At 43.1% G+C, this 24,562-nt stretch overlaps 3 protein-coding genes across 4 annotated transcripts in view; 2 read left to right on the forward strand and 1 right to left on the reverse strand.

The window, feature by feature from the left end:
- The window catches only part of LOC6527152 (E3 ubiquitin-protein ligase TRIM9), a 76,739-nt gene that overhangs the window by 34,228 nt on the left and 17,949 nt on the right, over positions 1-24,562 (forward strand). The window lies entirely within an intron of this gene.
- On the forward strand, positions 1,192-1,751 carry LOC26535283. The gene is made up of 2 exons (XM_015199120.3): positions 1,192-1,346; positions 1,410-1,751. The coding sequence occupies exons 1-2, from the start codon at positions 1,330-1,332 to the stop codon at positions 1,606-1,608; spliced, it is 216 nt and encodes a 71-aa protein (XP_015054606.1). The 5' UTR covers positions 1,192-1,329; the 3' UTR covers positions 1,609-1,751.
- Positions 2,393-3,144, reverse strand: LOC6527154 (acylphosphatase-1). Its single transcript, XM_002088212.4, has 4 exons — positions 2,917-3,144; positions 2,839-2,855; positions 2,676-2,785; positions 2,393-2,616 (listed from the first exon to the last, which is right to left on the reverse strand). The coding sequence occupies exons 1-4, from the start codon at positions 3,047-3,049 to the stop codon at positions 2,502-2,504; spliced, it is 375 nt and encodes a 124-aa protein (XP_002088248.1). The 5' UTR covers positions 3,050-3,144; the 3' UTR covers positions 2,393-2,501.

Genomic DNA, 24,562 nt, shown 5'->3' on the forward strand with positions numbered 1-24,562 from the left:
CTCTCATCTGCCACATTTGCTTCCTCTCTAGTCTATAATGCAACATTTGCGCAACGAGAACAATTTTTTTTCGGTGGCACAGAAATGGGTTTTGCGTCTAGACAACTGGAAGGCAGGGAAATTGGTGGGGTTTCAAATGCTACTCTAGTCCTGCAGCTCCTGGTGATGCGGCATTTTCGCCCCACGTATCCGTCTGGTGCGATTGTGTGTGGTCTGAGATTTGGAATACAGTCAGCTGGCAGATTCGGGGGCCTTATGTGGCTTAGAATGGCCCGAAGGAACATGGTCTGCATGGCTAATAAGCCGTTGCAGCCAGGATTGGTAACTGAATGGCAAAGATATTTCTTATAACAGTGTGGGAATAGATTTAACTAAAAAATTTAATCAAAAGAAGGGTTGCTTTTTGTTTAAATCAATAATCAACCTTCTCTAACTTTTATTTACATTTTGATAATATTTTTCTAGTGTAGGTATACGATAGCTAACTATTGCTTAATCCTTCGAGCCTTTTCTACAGCTCTAATTTTGAACTCTGACTTTTCGACTTTGCTCTGCGCTTAGCATGCACATTTAAGCCGCCACACTAACCGCATTTGGGGCCAAAACCCCCGCGAATTCAACGCCGCCCAATCAATGTGAATCAATGTGCCAATGAACTAGTCAATGAACTCGTTATCAACGCTCTTTGGCGGCTAATAGAGCGGGTTTTCCAACCGTTTTTCGACATGCGAGCACGCGAGCCGAAAGTTTTTAAAACCCGGTAACTGTGCAGCACGTGCCACGCCCCCTTGCCTGTCGACCCGCCCCAACTCTGGCGGCTCACGAAATTATTACAATTATTATTATTATTATTTTTCTGGCGCTGTTTATGCATATTTTGGGTCACGCACAATGCGGCAAACTGTCAGCCGGAAACGGAATTGATTATCGGCGCTACCGAATCCGGCTTTTAGCTGTTCCACTCCCCGAGAATTCCTGTTCCTGTAGCCCCTGCTCCACAATTGTTATCTGTTTGCGTGCCTTGTTGTCGTTTGGCTTGCTGCATTCAGAAGTCGGTGGCATTTAATGACTTAATTTGGCCGACTGGGCCATTGCTGTGCTGGAAAATGCATGCTCGACTGTTTTCCTTAAAGTAAACAATTTCTCTAAATAAATTTTTCATTAAATATCTTTTTCGGATATCTATCTGTTTTATGTGAGAGCTTGAGATCAAGCTGTCCAGGACAATGCTATCACCACTTTTGAAATAATTTCGACAAGGGTCTCATTTTAGATTTCCAAATTCCCCCAAAATTGTAACGTAAGCTCTTTGGCTTGATAAAACCAAAAATGTCTGGCAATAAGGCGTAAGTTAGCTGTAGGCTGAGTTATGTTCCATTCAATATTCCTATCTTATTTTTTGTATGAAGATCCTCGTCCCGAGGACGACATCCTGTGATGCAGTTCAGCACTGCCATGGGAACGCCGGAAACCAAGCGCAAGATGCTCCTCTATAGACGACTATTGTGTCGGGAGTTGGCTCGAGACGGGAAAAATCCCCAGGAGATTGCGAGGGCCAGAAATCGATGCCTTCAGGCGCAGGATCAGGGCAGGTTTCCAAATAAGTGAACATATCAATCCATTTTCACAATAATTATCGGCAGAAGAGTTTACGTTTTAGCAGTCGGAAACAAATTGCATGTTTGCTTCTCCTGTTTATTTCGGTCGTATTTGAATAAGAATTAAATTATAATTAAATGGTTTTTATAAAATTGCTGTTACTCTCATCGTAAATTCATATTGTAGCCACGTAAAATATAAAGGAAAAAGTGCGATTAAAATAAATAACTGGCCATTTTTGCGACACTGGCAATTGGACAACGAAAACAATTTTGTTTAGCCCGTGCACTTTTTGCGGTTTCAACAGTTTATAATAAAGTGCCAGACACACAAAACAATCCAAATAAATAACATTGGCGTACAGAGGAGTCGGTTTTTTAGCATCCCCCTGGTTGAAAAGATAAACAAAATATAAAACAAACCGTTGAGAGTGGCGCAGAGGCTTTTAATTGCCATCAGGCGCCAACTGTTACCATTTGTGAACTCAACCAACTTTTATTTATTTATGTAAATTTGCTTTGCCTTTTTCGGGATGCACAATATTTGTCGCAAAATTGGCAGAAGCGCGTCGCAACTTTGCCCATTTTGGAGTCGAAAACACCGACAGTTTGATGGCTGAAAATACGAATTGGAATTGTTTTGACAATTGGCGTGGCATCAGTGTAAAAATTGCCATGGCAAAATGTTAGAAAGGCAATTCGCGGTGGCTTATGGCCTTCCTAATTGGCTAGCAAATAGAGATCCCAGGAGAGACGACAACTTTTGGCCACACACACACTCAATATGCCAATTGTTTTGGGATCTAGAACCACAATTTATTTCGTGCTTAAAGCAATTCTCACGTTTTAGCTCAAGTCGTAACTTAATTTCATCTTTATAAAACTGCTAATTAAGTTGTGTCGCTAGCGACGAATCGAGAACATCTTGAAGTTGTTGATGGGCAATGGTTCATTCTCCGAGAATACAGCCTTTTCGATCACCGAACGAGGACTTCCCTTGTGCTGAAGCCAGTATTTCCTAAGAAACCAAAATGTTTTACTATAAAATGGGAGCACCCTTCTGAAGATTTAGCTCACATATCAGTCATTTGATCTAAGGATCCTTCAAGCATTCCCTGAACCGTTCCTTGAGGTGTGTTCATGCACCAGCCAGTTATGCCCAGCTCATTGGCCTTTTTTTGAGTGTGCTAAAAGTCGAATAATTTAAATATTAGAAAATAACCACAACTGCAGCACTTACCTTGCGAAAGAAGACACCTGCAAAGTGGAGTTTTTAATAAGAAAACATGTGCCTTGTATTGATTTGCTTTACACTTACCTTGCACATGACCAAACACTTCGAATTGGCAACTAAAAATTTGATTCTCTGCCGCAGCTTTTGGTGGACTTTTTGGAGATGACTTCACCAATTTCTTGGTGGTCGTTTTTGACTTTTTAATTTGACTGCTCATTTTTAAACAAATTTGTTATAATTTCCAGTAAAGCATATGCTATCGCTGACTTGCTTGTTTTGAGATATTTGAACTGCTGTGTGAATGTTATTTCAACGCTATATTGTGGTCCGTTTAGTTGAATCTTAAAACTTTATTTACCAGCCTTTCGAATTTGTCTTCCATTAAAAGTAACAATATTTCACGCTCATTTGGCATCGCCATCATATCGCCGAGTACTTAAACACTTTTCTGCTGAAAGAGAAGACCTTTCCCCTAACCACTTCCGGTTCGTTAAGTCTGACGGCTGGCCGCGGAAGGAAGGACTCCATCCAGGGACGGAGGAGCGGCAAAAATCCAAAAGGTGGCCAAAGGAGCAGATGACGCACTGAGTACTGAGTACTGAGTACAGAGTTCGTCTGGTTCGCAGCCTCGCTGAAAACTTCAATAAAACGTTTGACGCCGGAGGCGAACTGACATTTTCCATTAAGTGCAGACAGCTATCGAAAAAAATAAAATGGAAACAGCAGAATGCCAGCAGCTCATTTGGGGGAAAACTTTTATATTCCTGAGAGTTTTGTGGTGTAGTCACGTGTTGGTCGTTCGTTCTTTTTGTTGACTGTTGATTATGATGATGCCCTAAGTTCTCGGCTCTCAGCTCCACGTTCCAGTATCCAAATGCGGCCCAGTCACGGCAAGAAACCGACCGAGAGGATCCGAGTAATTGAAGCTGACCAAGTTCAGCTCGGCCATCATCAAAGTGCCATCAACTGGATGTCCCACAAGGATGTCCTTGCTCCTCCTCGCTCTTTATCAGTTGCAGGCGAAAGCAAGAAGGCAACTTTTCTTACAATAACATTTATTTTGAAAATATTCGTTGTCGCTTTTCTGCTGCTCTGTCAGCTCTGTCAGCTCTTTGGGGACATTTTGAAGTGTTGCCAATGTGGGAAAGTAATCAGAAAATATTTTGTCAGCTTCAGTTGCAGTAGCTGGCGAAACTTTTCACTACTTTCCGCCACTTAAAGTGCTCCAGTTGCGCCAGTTCAAATTGAAGAGCGGCACTCGAAAAAGCCGCAGAGTTTCCCAAACTTTTCGCTCAAATATTGGATTAGCAAATTGACGTTTATGCAATTTGATTTACCTACCTACCGCACAGGGCAAATTAAATTTTCCAGCCTGCGGCGGCTTTTTCGAGCCATTTCACAGCGCAAATTCGTTACAAATTGCTGACACAATGGAAATTTGCATAAAATTTCCATATGCATTTGTCGAAAGCGAAAGGACAAATTTGGCAGCGCCGTGATGGGTGAAAAAAAAAAGGTGCAGGATTTATGAACTGTCGCAAGCCAATTCCCGTGTGAGGCATAAATTTAATGGCCAAAAAAAAAGAAGGGCCAGTCAGGTGGGACGGACCAATCCGAGGTGTAAACAACGCTCTTAATTTGCATTCGCCTGGTTGGCAGTTAATTTATTTGCAAGTCGCTCTAAAAAAGCCGCAGTGCGCCGTCCAACTTCCTTACGCCGCCCTCGAGTTCTCGACCAATTTTCATTAAAGCTTATAAATTGTTGTTTATGGCCCTCCAACTTCACTCCGTGGACATCATAAAGCCTCGCCCCCAAAGGGAATCTCTCTGTCTGGGTATCGTCGTGGGCTTTTGACTTCATTTCATATTCATGGACGCGCCGAATTCACCGAAAACCCCATCTTTCGATTTCGCCTGCAGTTTGGTCCTTTGTGCCGGGTTCTCGTTTTTGTTTCCGTTAATAAACTTTGGCAATTACCCGGGCTGCCTGTTGCCGTAAATTACTGGGATTTGAGGCGGCAAATCGAGACAGCCGGAGATAGGGATGTGTCTAAGGATAAGACCAAGTTTTCACTTTCACCACAAGCAAACTCTTTGATATCAATATTTTGCAAGATTTTCCTATAGTTTACCTGCTCTCATCCATTTAGCCAAACGACTTCAATACGATAAGCGGAAAAACATGTGCAGGAAAAGTGAAAAAGTTGTGACAGAAAACCTGCCTTCATATAATTGCATTACTCGTGTCTGTCGCAACTGAAGAAGGAAAACTACGAGAAATCGCATTCACATACCGAAACTTTTATATATGTATGTATTTTATACAGCGTAAGCCGCAAGGACCGCAGCACCGCAGTGAGACCACAATCCTCACCTTGGCAGGAGATCCCAACTCAGTTTTCCCAGCAAGACGACTTTTCATATTTTTCCCCAACCCAATAGATGTCGGGTTTTCTTTCCACAGCTCTTACACAGCAAGAAAAGCGGGGCTGCTATAAAAAGCTGTTTAATACAGCCATCCCAAAGTGCGACCTTTACTTTCCGGTGTACCCAAACAAAATGGATGCGAATGGATGGGGAGGAGGAGGAAGGAGGAGTAGCTCCTTGGGCGCTGGCAAATCCTTTTTCTTAACCCAAGCGTGCACATACTTCAAGTGTGCTTAACCCACACTTAGTCTCTGTCTGAGAAACTTCATGCCCCGCCAGCCGGCGATACCGTGAAAATCTGCCATGTTTGATGTGGTCTCCGCACCACAAATCACCAGGGCGGCAGTGTCTGGAATTTATGCGCCTTCTCAAGAAGCTCCGAATGTTCCTCTACCTATCCATGTACCCATACGTATGTATTCAGAAGTGTGAGTGCGAGTGTGAGTGGCGGTTATGTCTGTGATTTTGCTCCGGCCACGCCCTAATCTGACACTGATGTACACCATCACCATCATCCCGTTGGGCGGCGACCACGCATTCAAGCGGATCACTCCGAGCTGGGACCCTTGGAAAGCCCACTTGGTTGAGTGGCTTCAGAAAAACCTAGGACAGTTGTCACCCGCTGAGCCACTAGTTTTTCCCATTTTCCCCATTCATTTTTCCTCTTTCGCCGGCTACATAACTTTCATATTTTCGATTTTTCGGGTCTCGAGCTGTGTAAATATTTTTACAAAAATTATTTTACGCTTGATTGGAACGTGAAACGGAACAGGAAATCACTTATGACATTTTCTGCTGGTGTGGCCCTATTGATTTTTGATTTGGGGTTCAGTAATTTTGTGGGTGACAACATCGTGTGAATGATGAAAATTTACTTTAAGTCAGTCACATATGATCAATTTTCTGTCATTACAATGTTAAAGTGAAATTCAAAGTTACTACTCTTGAGAGTAGTTTAAATTGTATAGTTTGCTTATAACTAAAATCACGTATAATAAGCTATAGGCATTCCTATAATTAAAAGTTACAATGTAGCTTGTGTGTGTAGTGCCGTCAAACTTTGCTACTACAAGTTATAGAATTTACAAATTATCCGCTCTCAAGTGCCGACTCTGGCATCATCTTGTGCGGCTTGTTGCCGGCTACAAAGTCCTTTTTCCACTTTGCTTCTGCTGTTTGCCATGTTGCAAGGATGCGAGGATGCAAGGATGCAAGGATGCAAGGATACAAGGTAGCTAGCTGCATGTGTGTGGTTGTGTGTCCAGGCGAATCTATTCTCCAGCAGGCCCGTACAATAAACTGATTGTAACTGCAATCAGTTAGCAGACAAAGCAACAGAACTCGACTTGAGCCATCTACAAAGGCGACGACTGTTTGCCAAGTTGTAATAAAGTTTGGTAAACAAGTTGCCCCACACACACTTCGGATCCGACTCCAACACACAACAAGCAGCAGGAGCAGCAGGAGCAGCAGTAGGAGCAACCTGTAAGCCGAGTCCCCCAATCTGGGAGCTTCCACTTCGGCCCCCAACCCATTGCCATTACTCACACTCCGGTTTCCCTGGCTGCTTCGAACTTATCTTAAATTCTAATGCAATTGCAAGCGGGGGGGGAGTGGGAGTTGTGAAGTTTTCAGGTGTGCTGTGCAAAGATTTCGTACTAATGCCCTTCGTATCCTTCCACATCCTTGCAGGTACGTTCCATCCACGTGGATCCGCCATTTCGCTATCCCTTTGTGTGTGTAAGTGGCAAACAAATGCATCCTTGTGGCCCACTGCTATACGGATAATAAAGCACTCGACAATCGGTTGCCCAGGCTTTCACTTCTCAGTTTTCCACTCACAGCTGGAAAAAATAGTATGGTATAGTACAGAATGGTTTCTGGCGTGTGCTACGTGACGCTTATCAAATGCACCAGATCCCGAAACCGGAGCACAATCTCAGGAAATGGGAAAAACATTCGAACACCAAATTCACGATGTGTGTGCTCGAGTATGCTCTTTATTACCTCGATGATTTTTGATCGGAAATATTGTAGTTCTATCAAGGCTCTTGTTTCTTTTATAAATATTTTATATCTTTATTATAATTATAATTATACATCCTTTATGAAAATAGGAATCTTAAACTACGTATTTACAAATGCTTGTTTAATTTTACAGTATATTTTTTACCAATTTCGCGTATCTGTTCATTTTACTGACCTTTATTAGCTATTTAGTTTGAGGAGTTTTTGATAGCATAGTAGAGTATCCTTTATTCGACAGGTTATTCATACTTTCTTTTGACTACCACATTTTTTCGTATTTTCTCCGCAGTGCATCAGTTTTGCAGCCTTTATTCCTGCCGGCTGTTGTTTGGCAATTGTTGTGCTGTTCCCCAGTTTGTTTATTTAATGCTATTCACTTATCCGGCATGTGCAGACCGAGTGACTAACTGACTGCATACTCACTGCTCACTGCTCACTATTCAGCATTCACCATTCAGCATTCAGAACTCACTGAGGTTGAAACGTGAGGATGCGACTGCCAGGATGAGCTGCATCCAAGTGTTTTGGCCTCGAGTTAGCAACTCAAAGCTGCATGCGATTGCCGCATTCATTAGCCAACTTAACGCCTCTAATTAAATGCCTCAAGACGCTGGAGCTCTTTTGGCAGCCACCCACTGAGGACGATTACATGATGATGGCATTCCTAATTACTCTGTGGCCTTTAATTTCATGCCCATATTTGCTAATGCAATTATTGCGCATAATTATGCGTTTATTGAACAAACGGAATCACTGCTACTGGGTGGAGAAAATTAATTGACGGACGGAAATTGTGAATGGAAAGGGTTTCAGTTTAACAATAGACACCGGCGGACAGTTGGTCAATGGACGAAACTCCATTTGATAGGCCCTACAGGCAGAGCTACTGGTGTCCTTGCCATCGGGGGATTCCCCTTCCGGGTTTGAGCTCATCTATTGTCTGTGCAAATCGCCAGCTGCGTGCAAGTTTGTTGGCCACAAGCGAAATTGCAATATTGGTTAAATATTTTCGGCCAGCTGCGGATTCTGTTGCCATGGCCAACTGCAGATCGCGTCCGATGGGCGATTGCGTTTTAATGGCGCTGGCTTTTCTGCGGTCCAACTTGGCGGCTCCCCATGGAAAATCTGTTAATGAAGTGGCGCACAAGTGGAGCTAGAGCAGCAGTAATGATGTGTGGTGGTGAATATTTGGGGAAGAATGTCTGGCCAGCGAATTGCAGTGCCGATGGAAGTGGAATGGAGTATAAACATTGTGGCAAACTCAATGAGCTACTAATGAAATGACTGCATTATGCATTCAGCTATTGTGGCTTTTGTACTCCAAACTATGCGGTTTGCAGGGATTTCTAGACAAGTATTTGGTGGAACTCGAGAGCAAAGGCGAACATATATGATATGAAGCTATGTTTCAGTCAATAAAAGTTGCAATATAAGCGAAGGTCTTATCAATATACTTTATAAATACTTCACTAACCTCCTGGCCTCAAATTATTTTAAAGTTTTCATACCCAATTTTTTTTTTTTTGACTTTTGGCCACATGTGTACCAGTTTTCCCAGTTTTCCCGGGATGGGGCACATTAAACGGTCAATGGCAAAACGGAAGTTTACTCTGTGCATCAATCGAATAATTTGCTGGGAGGGAACCTCATGTGGCCTCCACTTCAATAGACTCAAGGCGCACAGAAGAACAACACACACATATTTTCCGGGGCGACGAAGACTTCGCAGGAAGATGGGGAAATTGTCTAATGGAGCAGCTGGATCTGGATCCCCTTTGGCTCCTTCGCTCTTTTCTCCTATCTGGTATTCATGAAGTGCAAATTGTGAGCAAAGGAAAAATCAACGCGATGTGGATGTGGGGATTAGTTGGAGCCAGAGGGGCAGGGAATCGAGGGGCGGTAGGTGAGTGGTGTGAAACATGCGGAAATAACATGAATTTAAGTGAGTTTAGTGAAAGAACACATCGGCAACAAATCAGCAGGACCAAAAACAAGACTGCATCAGGGGGATTTTCACTTGGACTCTTTTTCCTGCAAGAGTCTGGAAAATGGCCAATATAAATCTTGTTTTGGCACACAAGCAGCATGGCAGTTTTCCATTGTCTAGTTTGGTTGTTAGAAAAAGCTGCTAAATGCATATGTGACACGATTAATTGTTTCTGGCTGATTAGGAGAAGTTACGAGCGAGTGTTCTTGAATAAGAAAGCCTTTCGGAATATGAAAAGCAACTTCAAGTATTGAAAGATATATAAACAAGCGTGATATTTTAAGGCTATTGCAGTGTATATAGCCAGCAGAGTTTGCCATTGGAGAAACCAATAACTGGACTGGGTAGTTGGGTTTGTGCTACTGTCAATATAATATCTGTGCCCGTTCATGTTGGTCGTATATCAAGAAAGTTCTCATTTCCACACATTAAAATAGCCGCTGGCCATAAATTTCACCCATTGGCAAACGGGGGGGGAAATGGTGACTTGTGGAGGGGGGAGGGTATCGGGCGAATGGCAAAAATGTTTTTGGCAAACTGCAATTTACTGCACACATCGCATCAATGGGCATGCATTGCCTAGCCTCGACTATTGTCCATGCGCTTCATCGAAATTTACATATTTTTCCACTCAAAAGGCAATTGAAATGGAAAATTCAGTAAATTTCCATAAAAAGTATATGTGCTTGGATATATGTGGCTCTATAGTGCTCGTTATTTATTTACCACACTGAGTCAAATAAAGCATTGCAACTGCAGAAGTTTGCCCGTTTGGCAAACGACAGACAAATACCAGATTTGCCCAAATCCCCATGATTTTGCACTTTATGCTGGCTCTGGATTCGCCATTGGGCAATCATCAGAAACTGATTCATGTGACCCACTGAAAAGTGCAATAAAAAAATACAAAAATGAGGCAACACAATAAACTATTGCTTATCACTGCAGCAACAAAAGGAGTCAATTGCCGCATATCACACTCAAATTTATGAGCGGCGATTATTCATGCAAAGTGTTTTGGCCATGTACACCCAATGTCCATGCTTTTCACACTGGGTTGGGTTCGGCCAGCGATGTGGAACGATTCCAAATCGGTGCATCGCAGACTGATTTCATTCATATTTTTTAGATTTTTTTTAATAAGTTTCTGTCACAATTTATGGCTACAATTATGTGATTTTTTCAAAAGCGCATGTTGCAGATTTCGCTCCATTAGATTCTCATAAATATGGAGTTATTTGCGAATAATAATACAAAAATTAACTTTTAGTAGCTGACAAATGCTATTGGCAGGCATTGTTTTATTTAAATATTTTTGTGAAATTCATGTATTGTTCTGTAAATTATTCAAATTAAGTTTCCACTTATAGTAATAAATAGCAGGCACTCTGAAAACTTACATTTAATTAAGACAGATTCAACTGGCAAATAGCATTTAAAGTCAGTGATATTTGTCTTAGGGTATTCGATTCGTGCAGATAGAGTCCCGACATCGACATCACTTTGAGGTGTGTCCAGGTCCAGGTCTTTTGAGGTCTTGAGAGTGAGCACCATCGACGTGGTCGTGAGGTGGGCTGGGTCCCCGGATTGTCGGGTAACTGGGATCCCCGGCCTGTTGGCACGCATGACTGGCCAAAGCCAGTCGTCAGCTGCAGTTAATGCATACGTAGCTGCATAAAGCTGTAGCTCTATGCAGCACCCACTCCCCGCCAGCAACCGAGGAACATTACCGATATGTGTCGATACTCTCGTAGCAAATGTCATTAAAATCGCTCTTCATAAATCACACAGAAGGCACACACATCGAGCGAAGTAACATGTTGCCATGTAGCTATGTTGCAGACGAGGTCGAAAGACGAGGCAGCAGCCCGAGCATAACCTCATTTTACGGTCCATGAACTATGGAGCTTCCGGGCCAAACGGGGGACACATAGATGCTCCTCGGTGGCGAACGATTGGAGGAGCCCAGACATTGACTATTTCCAGATTTCTCCGTTGGAGTGCAGTTTGATTGTGGCACATGCACATGCACCGAGTGCGTTATGATTTTTTGGAGGGCCTGCCACTAGGTAGCAGCTGGTTAAACGGCAGCCAACTCAAGAGGACTCTGTCAAGAAGCTCCGATGTGCCACAAAGGGCAAATTTGAGGGCCTGGCGAAGTGGGGCTGAAGATGGCAGCATTGGAGGTTTCGACAGACCAAACAGAAGATGTTCAATAAGAGATCTAGCTGGAAAAACCATTTCGTAATATTACAATTTGCTCTTGCTTTAAGCACAAAGTTTTTCAACTTATCTGAAAGTCTGCCAGAGGTAAAAAGCCATTTAGGCCAATAAAACTTTAAAATTAAAACCGCAGATAGGGAGACCCTTTTTGAGCAATAAATTACAATTCGATGTTCTTATCACCTAATATTGCTACAGAGCCAAAACCATAAATCAAGTAGAAGTTCCACCCTCCGTAAATTTTGGTTTTGCTCTCCGCGGAGTGTGAAATCTTGGACCTTTGCTGCGTGAATAATTAAAATGAATTGCTTGGAGTTCTATCGCCAACCCTCCTTCAGAACTATACATATATCCCACATTATAGCTTTTTAAAGTTATCTGGGAGGAACGCTTGGTTTTTCTAATATTATGATGGCCTGCGAGTCACAGCAATAAATAAATTATCACCAGCGGAGATGATCGCACCAAAAAAAAACTGACAGATGAATGGAGTGTTCGAGAAGGGGGCACATTTAATAAGCTATATGATCTCTAGATTCCGGTCCCAAAAACCAATACCATATACCATCCATTCATGTTCGACCCATCGAAAGCCAAAGTGTGGCGGCAATTCGTGTTGTGATTGATTTTCGTTTTACCCGTTTTGTTCGCCCTTTTCATCTGCAGACCCCATTAATCAATGGTCGCATTTTGTCCCGCTTTGCATACTGCAATTTGTTCCGCTTTTGGATGGGGGTTCTGCGGCTGTGCGAGCGAGACAGAAGGCGTGAGTGAGAGAGAGAACAATGCTGGGAGTCGACGGTGCGTAGTTTTTTGGCTGCCACTGTTTGGGATTTATGACCCTTCAAAATGCAATTAAATTTAATTGAAGCGCGAACAAAAAAGCTCACGCAATCGCTCGACTTTTTCACACTTGCACACCACTTGCTGGATCGCGTATACGCCCCGCTGGCCATTTAATTAATGGGTTAAATGTGTTTGTGCAGTTGAAGGCTGTCCGAGAGATGCAAAAAATGAACAGTGTAAAACAATTAACAAAACAAAAAAAAAACTTAAAACAAAACAAACAAATTTGTCTTGCTCCAGCTTTCGCCTCTGCTGCTCCAGCATTTCGGATAGCTTTTCCTGGCGGTTTTCCCAAACTTTGCCAAAGTTTTGCTTTGTTCGCCCACTTGGCGTTGCCTGCTTATCATTTATTCATTTGCTGTCCTTGTGGCAGGACATGATTTATAGGCTGATTGCTGCACCTGCTTGGGCACATTTACGTGCAATTACCTTTTATTTGCATTCTGAGGTGCGAAAATTTGCATTTAATTATTTATTGTTGCTGCACTCGCAACTGTTATCATCTGCTGTTGGTTTATCCTTTTTGCGGCTGGTCGACGTTGTTGCGGTTCGTCCTGTGCGGTTTTCCGTCGGCCATACTAAATTGAAGTCACATTTTGAAGTGGGTGCGGGGTATTTAAAGTATGCAATTAAATGTAGCAGCAATGACTATTTTTTGCAAACAAAAAGTTAATGGCATGCTGAAACAACAATTGTCGGCAATATATAAGCCATTCTAGCCAATGGTTGCATTTGCCAATCGAATCCCTTAGTAACCCACTTTAACGGCGGCAATACTTGGCTCGTTCAACCGAAAAAACCGCAAAAAGCTGAAAAGTTCTATTCATATTTGCGTTATTCTCAGCCAGAATCGCACTCACTCACTTCATTTCATCACTCCATCAATCCAGCAGCCAAACATTTCAGCAGAGCTGCCGCAATAAGACTTGTGTCAATATTGACGCTCGAAATCCTTTTAATTTTTGAAAAAATATTCCACATTTCTGGGCCCTGGATGGCAAGGACTTTCCCGAGGGGAATGGAGAATGGCTGAATGGCTGACCCAAGCGTTTTCGTTTAATTGAAAGCTCGGCAAATATGTACTACTACATAGGGATGTAGATGGAAGTTGTGGGGTGAAGAGGGCAGCGGCTTGTCTAAGCCTCTAAACTGATTAAGTTTTGATTGCAATTTGCAATTCGATTTGCAAAGAGCCAAAACTTTGCCGTCGGGTGTCGACTTTTCACTTTTTTTTTTTAATATACCGAAGGTCATTAATATTTCAATAATGCTGTCTGGGATCTGAAGCCCGAAGTCTGCAGCTCTGCGAATGGCAGTTTGAGTTTATTAAAGCATAACGCAGGACGCAGGACGCCTTGGCTTTGTGTTTCCTTTTCCTGTTGCCTGCATAATTGACTTTGTCGCTTTTTCCATTCGCCATTATTCCTCATCAGGCTTTTTGCCCCTGCTCCCCCCTCTCCATCACGCTGTCGTGTATTTATTTTAGTTGGTTTCTGTGAAGTAAAAACAGCAGAGAGGCGAAATAGGCGAAATAGGGATGGCGAATGTCCCTTCCTTCGCAGATCCTGGGGTCCGACTAGTCAGACATGATTTATAATGCTGCTGCTTTCGCCTCGCTTTCCTTGCTTTCCTCGCTTAGCCCGCTTTTCCATTTTTCCCAGTTTCTATTAGCCCTGCTACAGGTCCTGCAGCGGGCACTTGTTTCCCTTGTTGTGGTCCTGGTCGCTTAACTTGTCCTTTTCAATTTTGCAGCTCTGCGGAGCCAGTTGAATCACGTTCCTCGCATAGATTCGCTCTCATATTTTTTACGCTTTTCCTCACTTTGGCGCCTCATAAGGATTTCTTCTTGAATAATATATATATTTGCTGGCCGCTCTTTTTATTTATTGAAAATAGTATTATTTTTTTTCAGTTCCCTCTGTTTGCTTTGTGTGGCGGGTCTCTTTCATTTGCAATTTATTGCTTATATTGACAATCATAAATTATTCAAATGCAAGCACTTCAATCCTTGCGACTTATGAATAATGCTAATTGATTGTGGTTGCGATTCCAGTAGTATTGATGGAGTGGCTTGAAGGCTACGATATAAACAGCTCCTAGCTTTAAGTGAGCTTATGTATCTCTTTTTTTATTGCAAAACTTACTTCCGATTTCATTGGATTTCCCAAGACTAGTTGCTGTGATTCATGGCTTAATCAAGTGTGTCTCTCCTAAGTGTGCATTACCTTTATTTCCACTCGTTTTCCTTTATTTCTTCCTTTCATTGACACCTGTCAAGCCCTCGGCTTCTTGGAGAATTCTGAAAATCCCCTTCAAAGCTGCCTGCGTAAGTCACTCACTAAGTCGCATTTATCCAGCTGCCCGAAGCGGAGGAAAAATGTCAAGTTCGCCCACAAATAGACACAGACATTCGCTTTCGTAATAAATTTTCCACAACATTATTTACAAAAAACTTAAGCGACGTGATGCGATTTTTTAATATCAATATTTGCCGCTGGAGTTGGGGCTGCGACTTTGAATTGAAGTCCCAACAAAGGCGCCTGGGAGTATCAAATAAGTACAAAATAAATGTCGAAGAAGGCCAATTCGATTTCGGGGCGGAGAACGAGATGGCTCGTTAGGGGCGTGGCTGCGTAGGAAGTAAATGCGAAAAAGGAAAAGTGCCTACACTCTTTGACTTTGACGACACAGCCGCCTAAATGAATCAACAGAACAGAACAGAAGTGAAGTGAAGGCGACGCACATGTGGCGCTTGTCTCGCTTTTCCAACGTCGTCGTCGGCTGTCAAAGGAAAAAGTGTCGCGGGTTTTCCTCGTCGATTTTCCTTTTTCCCTGCACGTTTTCATCCATTGACTCACTCATTCATTGATTCATTCATTCAGTCGGCTCTTTTTGGCTTTTGCGTGAGCCGCTACAGTTCCGCTTTTGGCTTCTTGTTTATGGCTTGAATTTTATTTCATTTCCAGACATCGAACCCAAACGGTTATCCCCATTCGCCAACCCACCCCCCCCAAAAAAAAAAAGAAGTTGCGTCTGGAAGTTTTGGGTCATTTATCAAATTTTCAAAGTCACATTTGGTATTGTCACGCTCGTTTTTTGTGTTCGGTGGAAATCGAAAAGGCTTTTCAGTGGAGGAGTTACACTTTTCCATCCCAACCATTCCTTAAAATGGTCGCGTATCCTTGGAGGTGTGGCCAAATTGCCTTGCGTGCTGCCTTCGATAAAAGTGAGACGTAATGCATAAGGAAAGAAATTGGTTCGACGACGGAAGGACCTCGGCAGAGGGTCACATAATGAGTTTCCATTTTATTTCCTTCTTTTTCCTGCTTTGATTAGGACAAAGAGAATGGAAACGAGGAATAAGTGCGGAATATATGTATATGAGGATATAAAGCCCCGTGAAGAGAAAGTCAAAAGTCATACTCAACCAGCTAATAGATTAACAGTTCTCTGGGGTGGCAGCTAAGAATTTTAGTTACTTTTTATGGGCACTAAAAAATGATGGATGCGTATCCAAATCATTTTAGCAACCTATTTCCTGAAACAACTATATAAAAATAGTGTTTTCATCTTGCTCAAAAAACTTAATTGTTGATTAACATTTTATGGCGACTCCTATCGCTTGCTTAATTTAATTAGTTCATGGTAAAGTACACATTAAAGTAATCTTTCCTTGAGCTGCCTGGGATTCCCCTGAGGCAGCGGCACAAAGGCCATGTTTAATCTCCCGAAGTCAGCGCCTTTGTCATCCTTCTGCAAATAGGCTTTTCCCGGGGCATCTGCAGCACTAAACATGTCCCTGCATAAATTGTTTGCCCCTCGGTTTTGGTTTTTGGCCATAAGAGATTCTCCGCCAGCGGCGGCGCTACAAAATGAGTAATGGACAAACTTTATCACCTGCGCGAATGGCAGACATTAACATAAAATGCTACAGCAAAGAATTAAGCTGCATAAGAACAAAAGCAGCGGGAGCAATAATTTTTAATTTATTGCGGAATTTTCATAAGAGCGACAGCAAAAATGAGCTGGATGTGGCCTCCTTCGCCAGCGGATGACTGGCGGAGCCTAAACAAATTATGAACGCGTGTCTCCTCCTTGGTGGCGTTTTTATGATCTTCCTGGTCTGGAATTCTTTTCCTCATAAATGACACGCGTTAATTACCTGCGGAGGAGGAGCTCTTGTGATATCCTGCCAGGAGACGGATGGACATAATATTGCAATTAGTTGACAAGTCACGTAATTGTAGCTGTCCCTAATTTTTTACGGGCCACGGGCGATATTTCTTAGAATGTTTGCTATGATTGTTTTTCTGATTTATGAGCTCGCTGTGAGTTTAACTGCGACCTGGCAAATATATATTGCTATGGAGTCTTAAATTATTTTCAAAAATTGAAGCTAATGAACTAAATACACTGAGGTCCCCCCTCTCTTTCATCACACAACTTAGTATGCTAGTCACACCCTGAGGAAAAAATTAATTTCTCCCTTTTCGAGACCCCGAATGTCTTCTGAGCCGAAACCATCCTAATCAATATAATTACACTGGCTATTCGAAAATGTCGCACACGTAGCACCAAAGCACAACACAGTGCACAGAGAGGAGAAAAATAGCCAGGACTAAGTGAGCTCACGTAGTCAAGCAAATAATACACATACGCACTGTGGGCCGTTGCGAAATTGTAGGCAAACATTTGGCCAGACACTGAATGTTGGGAAAAAAAAAATCGAAGGGGCCACAGTTGAGGCAAGTAATTGACAAACATGCCACATGCTACTAAACACAAATTAGAGAGGTCGGGACAGGACAGGGCCATCAATTGATTTTCCAGCCGGCACAAGGATCATTCACGAAAGCAACGCCTGCAAACGGACCTGCCAGCGAGTCAAAATGTCAATTAGGAAGCCGCATTTACATTTTTATGTCATTTTTTACTAGAGCGGAGTGGGCAAACGAATGAATTTTATGCAAATTGCAATTCCTGTTGCCTCTGGAGTGCCATTTTATTTAAATGCGCTTAAATATTATTATTCGGCCAAATGGATGCCATTTTGTCGGTCCATAAAGACATTACGCGCCATAAAATAATTTCTCTTGCGTCGGTGGCGCCCTCTGTCGCCGGACATTTGGCAGGCTCCATCTGCTCCAGATATTCCCCATATTCCCCATATAAGCCGACATCCCATCCCCTCAACACCCACCCAAGTAGTCCACATTTGTCAGTCTGGTCCGGCTTGGACTTGTAGTTTTTATTATCGGCCGGGTCCTGCGACTGAGCGGCTCGTTTATCAAGGGCGCATTAAAGGGATCCTTCGACTGGTGGATGGGGGACAGCAGTCCTGCCATGTGGCGCCCTCTGCCGGCCGAAGTTGCCAAATTGCACTGCCTGCATATCCTGTCGGTTGACAAACGTGTTTGCTCGGCCAACAACGAGAGTAGCAGGACTAGCAACGCCGAAGGATTCCCAGATACGTATTTCGAATTGGTCGCGCCATATTTGTTGTGTTTGTTGGCTGGAGGAGGGGGTCAGGGGTGAAGGGGCCAGGGGTCAGGGGTGAAGGGGCCAGGGGTCAGGGGTGTCTGGCAGACTGCAACTAATATCCGTTTCCGTTGTAGACAAAATGTGTTGCCATTTGTAATGCCAAAGTGTTTCGGCGGGACAGGAAGCAGGACCAAGTTTCTGAATGCGAGAGCAACAAGCACAAACAATTTGTTTTGTCCGCAATAAGGGGAAAAAGAAGAGGACTACACATTGACTAATACGTTCTAATCGATTAAATAGATATGTATAAGGGAGCTGTGTTTAATAAAAGAAGATGCGAACTGATACAGTTGATGGATGTTAGTATTTGGTTAAAACGTTTTGCATAACATTTGCCAATCATTTTGCTGAAATAATATATTGCATTACTAATTACTGATATATGCAGTAATTACTAATTACAGATTTATGCACGTAAATGAGGTTTAGTGCGAGAACCCAAAATTTGTTATACGATATCATTGGCAGCCAACTATGTATTCATATTTCCCTCGCCCGAGAAGACTTTTGCTCATTATGCAACATCTGTTGGCAAAGACAATTCGGGCAAATAGGAAAAATCTGCCGGAGACAGAGACAAATGGAGTTATCGAAACCTCATTATAATGGCTGAATAGCAAATGCTGCAAACGAGTCGGATTGCCAACTTCAAGTTGAAGGCAAAGCAAATCGAGTTGGGGGTAAATGCAGAGTGGATGGTATGAAGCAATGCAATACATCAAATGTCAAAATGCACTCGAAAATCAACAGCCAAGATCTAGGCATTAATCACACTGTACAATTGACCAGTTGTAGCTGAAAAGCAGGAAAAAGCGGAGGAAAGCCCTTGTAAGCTGAGCGCAAGAACTTTAAAGAAGATGTGCTGCCGCCATTCATTCCGGACATTGGATCGCCGCCACTTTGCAGAACAATTTTTCAAAATTAGCCAAAGCATCTCGCCGACGACGTCGTTTTCTTAGCCCTCTCAGACGAGTTGTTACCGGCGTTGGGGGCCATTTCCCAGGGAAAGCGCCAAGTGGGAGCTGCCAAGTGGGTGGGGCAGCCAATCGAGCACGTCGAAAACTAATTTCTCTTGATTACGCGACGTCTCGCGAGAAGAAGTTGCAAAAGAAGAACGCAGCGCATCCAAATTGGCTTTGCCACTGCCGATTGAACGGATGGGTTGCCTCTTCAGCCGCTCGTCTCGCACTTCAGTATCTGAAAATACACAGTGGAAAAAAATAATATAATCTGGTACCAATAAAAAAACTTTTTAAATACTTCACAAACTATGTTTGTAGTAAAATACAGCTTGATGGGGAAGAAACACGTTCGAATATGACTAACACCGCAATGTAATAAATCCTGCCACATTCCCCAAATATTATTTACAAGCGTAAAACATCTAATAATAATTTCAAGTGCTCTCTCCTATGTGATGTCACTTGTGGCCAAAGGCAGACACGCGTTTCTCACTTAGCGACTGTCGCCGACTGCTGGGAGCACTTTAAATGAGTTACTGCATCCCAATCTCTCAGCTGGAAAATATGAAAAACCATTACACCCCAGCACGAAGCACCGCGGATTTTCATCTTCAAGTGGCTGTCAAAATAATTAAATGGAATGGCCCCGGGACAAAATGCAGCCAAACGATGGCTCGCATCTCATCTAATCAAAGTCTTTGACTTGACTAATGTTGCATTTAGGATTCGTGGAGTTGGGATTGGTGCTTCGGCGAAGTGCGGAAGTGCCAGTTAAATGGGCGTAAAAACGAGGGAGTTCTGGGGGAGCTGCAACCATTTTTTATGACTCTGCCTTGATTAATGGAAGGTTACGTGATTTCTGGCATAGTTTGGCGATTAACTTTGGCCCCGGGATGCGGGAACTTTGGCTTCCTCACACGAGACTACTTTTCAGTTTCCCACTCCCTCGGGGTTTAATGAACTCTGAGGAGACTGTAATGTGGGTGGGCGAGGGCTTTTAATAATAGTTATGCAGATGATGAACATGTGACAGTGTTCAGCATGCCGGGACTTAATTGAAAATTCCAGGCGCTCATTCTGCTAAAATGCTGTGATTTCTGAGCTTCGAAGCTTAATGATTTAATGAAAGGACTGGGCTATATAATACTGAGTACCTGCTGTGGATGGGAGTTGCTTAAGTTTCTTTTTTATAACTATTTTACCTCTTAAAGAAGATGTTAGCTTTGCTCATCAATCCCATTGATTGTACTTTACCGCAATTTGCAATTATCCATTTCAGCCGCCTGAAGTGAAACACAAACTAATCCCCAAACTTTCACTCTCTTTTTTGTTGCAGGTATGTTATACAACACTCGACTCGGATAGACCCCAACCTTTGCCACAAGGACCTGGCCTGTCTGTCTGGGATTCCGGGCTGATTCCCCTCGGACATTTTAGCCCACAACACCCACCTGCAGTGTCAATATTTACACACACTCAGGACTCACAACAACCAACCAAACAAAACGAGGCGAGACGAGACGAGTTGGTACGAGCAGTGATGTGACATGGTCAACCCCGAATGGATCGACCTCTGACCTTCCGAACACCTACCCTTTCGTTTTGCTGTTGGCCAGCTGTTAAGCTGTGCGTTAAATTGCTAAAAGCCTTTGCGGGGCTTAAACTAAAAGCTTCCCGTATGTGTGCGGCCAATCCTCCAGTTTTTCGGGCATTCCCCGCCTTTTTCCACATTGCTCTGTGGCTATTAATCAACTAAACGTTGCAACTATTTGAAAATGGTCAGCACACAGCACACAAACAGTCTGGTCAAAGTTGAATGTAATCAAAATTTTAGACTGGCCAAGCTCGTTTAAGCCGAAAACAGCAACACCAACGAACAACAGCAAAATGTCAACCGAATTTTTCATGCTTCCTGTAGAACCAAAAAAAAAGAAGCAGTTAGAATGAACAAAAATTCGTCGCACATGTTCATCAATCAAAGCCATAGCCCGTTGTTTTTATGGCCCCCGCCTCGAATATGCAAATAGTGTAGTAGGTTTTTTATACCTTTTTTTTGAAACTGGATCTTTATCAAGGGTATGCGATAGGCAGAGATTTGCCAGAGATTTGTTTTCATAGTTTGCTGATTGAGCGCGGGCAACTGTGCGAAAAAACCAACATCGATGGCGAATGTCCGTTGAGATCTGGCCGAAACAAAGGACGTTAGTTTAAAACCCTTTCCACTCGGCACTGCCATGGATTTTAATGCTCCGCCGCGCTTTTGTGTCATTGTCACCGCACTCTAATTGCGCTAACCATCAGCACACCTCCGTTCGCAAGTGCACCCCCACCACAGGCACTTCCATTCCCACTTCCAGGGCCGCTTCCATTCCCACTTCCAGTCCCCATACCCCGCTGCGGCAAAAAGTGTTGAAAAGCACTTGAGTATCCGAATAGTTCTCTTTTTTCCAATGGACAAAAGGCGAACAATGCACTCGTAATTGTATGCGGTTAGTGAGTTAGTTCCCATTGTACATTGTACTTGCCACCGCTTTGTTCTTCGCCCTTCCTCCCTTTTTCTCTCAGTGCTGCGATATGTGAGAAGTTTATCGGCTATTAAATCACTTTAATGGGTTTCGGGTTTTATTGAAATCGGTATGATTGAGTGCCATTCCCATGCACATCGATGCTGGCATAAGAATAATAAAACGCCTTAGGCCTAACTTGTTAAATCTGTAGCCTTAAACTTAATTAAATTACCTCCAGTTTTGTTATCTCCCACAGAGTTCCTAATTATTTAAAGTAATTCTGTAAAATTAAAAATATTTCGTAGGCTGCCAACTTACAGGGGAAAGCCCTTGAAAAGTATAATCCCATACAATCTCAGTCGTATGAATACCATATGCTACCAACTCGTCCGCTTCTTTGCACCTTTTTGCTTCTGCGATAAAGTTTTCCCTTCTGTTTTTTGCTGTTTTTCGCCTCCCGCTTTTCCGAGTTTTCCGAGTGGCACCGCCACACCCGTAATCCTCTACAAATGTGCCTTATCTCTGTGGCACAACTACGACGTGCAGGGGGCACCAAAATATAATCCATGCGGCTCATCAGAACGCTCGGCAACAATAGACAACAGGCAACAGCCAACAGCGAACAAAAACACACAATCCATGAATGTGGAATTATGAAAAACACACATAATTCATAATTCGTTTTTAATAACGAAACGGAGAGGGGAATCACTTGAGCACACGTGCAGGAAGCAGCCGGAAAACACTGGGAAAAGTCAAGGTGGCACAGGAAAAACCTGGTACAGTCGACTTTAATCCGTTATCTTGGAAATGCTTTTCCCCTTTTCCTCTCTCTTTGTGACAAAGTTTTGCCATTTCCCCCGGCTGATTTTCCAGCTTTTCCACGGCTAGACGCATTTGTCATCTTATTCGGCGTCAGTTGTTGTGTATTTCTGATTGCATTTTCTATATTTTTTGCATTTTGCCATGCACTTTGCATATGTTTTGCCGATTGCTTCGGCGTCAGTTGGTGTTTATGGCGTCGGGGGATTGTTTATGGAACCCGGACTAACCGCACCAGCATAGACTTTGTTTACGCAGAACACCCAGAATGCAGTGCCAGTTCCTTCAGCCTCCGGAGTGATTAATCCTCTGCATAATCGAGTGAACGACTTCCAGGAAGTCCGAGCTGTGGCCTGGCGAACTCCATAATCGGATAAGCTGCCCTTAATCTTTCGATATCGTTAACTTCACAATGGGCCGCAACGAAAGTGCTGCACTTACTCACTCCCCTGGCAACCCCTCGTCAGAAATTGGGCACTTTATGGATCACTCAGCTTCCCAATGCTGTGCTTATATGGTGCACAATTCGGTGGAATATATTGTAATCAATTTGGTAAACATCTGTCGATGACGAAGCCTCAGCACGCGTCCCTGGCGACGACCGATGCACATCATCCCGCTCCGAAATGCACACGTCGCCGATTCCCAGATGTGTGTCCGGATTCTGGGTGCCCCACTCAACTACTGTATTTCAGTATTTCAGTCTTTCTCCATTTCAGGAGGGTTGATGACAAAACGTACGCCGCACAGTTCTCAATACTTCTCCATCTCATCTTCCCCTTAATTTTTGAAGATCTTCCATCGCCGCTCGGAATTCTCAGCGTGTCCCATTAACACTTCGCTAAACTACGTAGTTTCCCAGTGGAAATCGAGGGTGGTTTTTGGGAACCCGAACTATTGGTATACCTTTCGGTTAGGAGAGCATTTCGGGGCTAGGTAAACATATTTAACGACCCTTCCTGTTATGAAATGCTTAATGAGGCCCGACATGTGTGCCTTTGAGCGGGGCAAGTCACATAGTAGTCGGGTAATAACTCCCTGCCACTGAAAATTTTCAATTAGTTGAATTTATGGGACAGTTCCGTAAAATTATTCCTTCGCTTGGCGCATATGACTTGGGCGATTTTCAAATATTTCTCCTCATTCCTCAACTCTGCCTTGTTAATTGGAAAAAATTGGTTCTGGTGGGCGACACTTTTCTGTGACGGCGCTAGGTAATTTGTAAAAATGTCTGGGTCGTTGCATTTAATTACGATTATCTGAAGAATTATGTTTTTAATAAGCACAACTGGCACTGCTGTTTTTTTTAAATTATTTAAATAATTTTGAATAATTGCGCAATATGAACTTCATGAAGTTCAGCTCATCGAAGGATAAGTGTATTGAGAACTGATAATCAATGGAAAAATTTACTGTAACTTCCAATTGATTGATATAAAAACATGTGTACCAGTGGCATTCGTTTTATGTTTTTCGTTTGAGTTTGTCCTATCACATCACGATTACTTCTCAGCAAGGAGATTCAATTACCAATCCATGGGCCTCCCCATCAATATCGGCTTACACACATCGATCCCAGTTGCCATTGGCCATAAATCTAGCAAACACGCTCCTGCCACCAAATCGCGTATATGCGATCTTTCGAATAAACCAAATTCAGAATGTCCAGGTCACGTGGCGCACGAAATAAAATGCAACGCGAAGGCATGAAAAATTGCATCATTCCAGCGAAAGAAAAAGGGAAACAGCAGGATGGCAATAGGGTCAGCAGTTTGGGTTCCGAATCATCATACTGTCAGCTGGAAACCTTTCGGCCTCAGCTGCCTCATTCCCAAGAGGTTTTAAAGTTTTAATTAAAACTGTGCAAAAATCATAAATGCCCGATCATAATGGAAGCGAACTGCAAACTGTCAGTTGCGACTGTCAAAATGTTTGTCGGTGCATCTGCACCTCCAACCGATTTATGTAGATGTATATATATATGGGGGAGATAATTGCCCGGGCCCATTGAATATTGTGGCATTCGGGCACTTTGGCAGCATTTTCAATTAATTAAGGCCTGCCAGGCATGCAGCAATGTGCAATGCGATGCCGTTTGCCATCCGTCACTCAAATTTCAAATGTCTTTGGCCCAGTTCGCTGGCAAACGAGATGCATGTTCATCTCGAAACGTCTTCATTCGTCGCTGATTTATGGCCTATTAAATTGCATTTGGCCCTGCGGCTAACGGCTGCCCATTTGTCAGCTCGAATTTCCAAATTTCCCACGCAGCCAGCCTTTGGCCAACGTGGCCAATTCAATGTCACGTTAACCAAAACGGCACTTTAAAAATGCAGTCGTCGGAGGAGAGAAAACTTTGGCCACATTTCCTGCGGGTGCTGAAAACA

This window comes from Drosophila yakuba, chromosome 2L (assembly GCF_016746365.2).
Source record: "Drosophila yakuba strain Tai18E2 chromosome 2L, Prin_Dyak_Tai18E2_2.1, whole genome shotgun sequence".
Classification (NCBI taxonomy): domain Eukaryota; kingdom Metazoa; phylum Arthropoda; class Insecta; order Diptera; family Drosophilidae; genus Drosophila; species Drosophila yakuba.

Coding starts and splice junctions, on each gene's coding strand:
- LOC6527154 (XM_002088212.4), bottom strand. CDS start 3,049: ATGAGCAGTCAAATTAAAAAGTCAAAAACGACCACCAAGAAATTGGTG. Junction 2,617..2,675: donor TTAGATCAAATGACTGATAT/GTGAGCTAAATC, acceptor TTGGTTTCTTAG/GAAATACTGGCTTCAGCACA.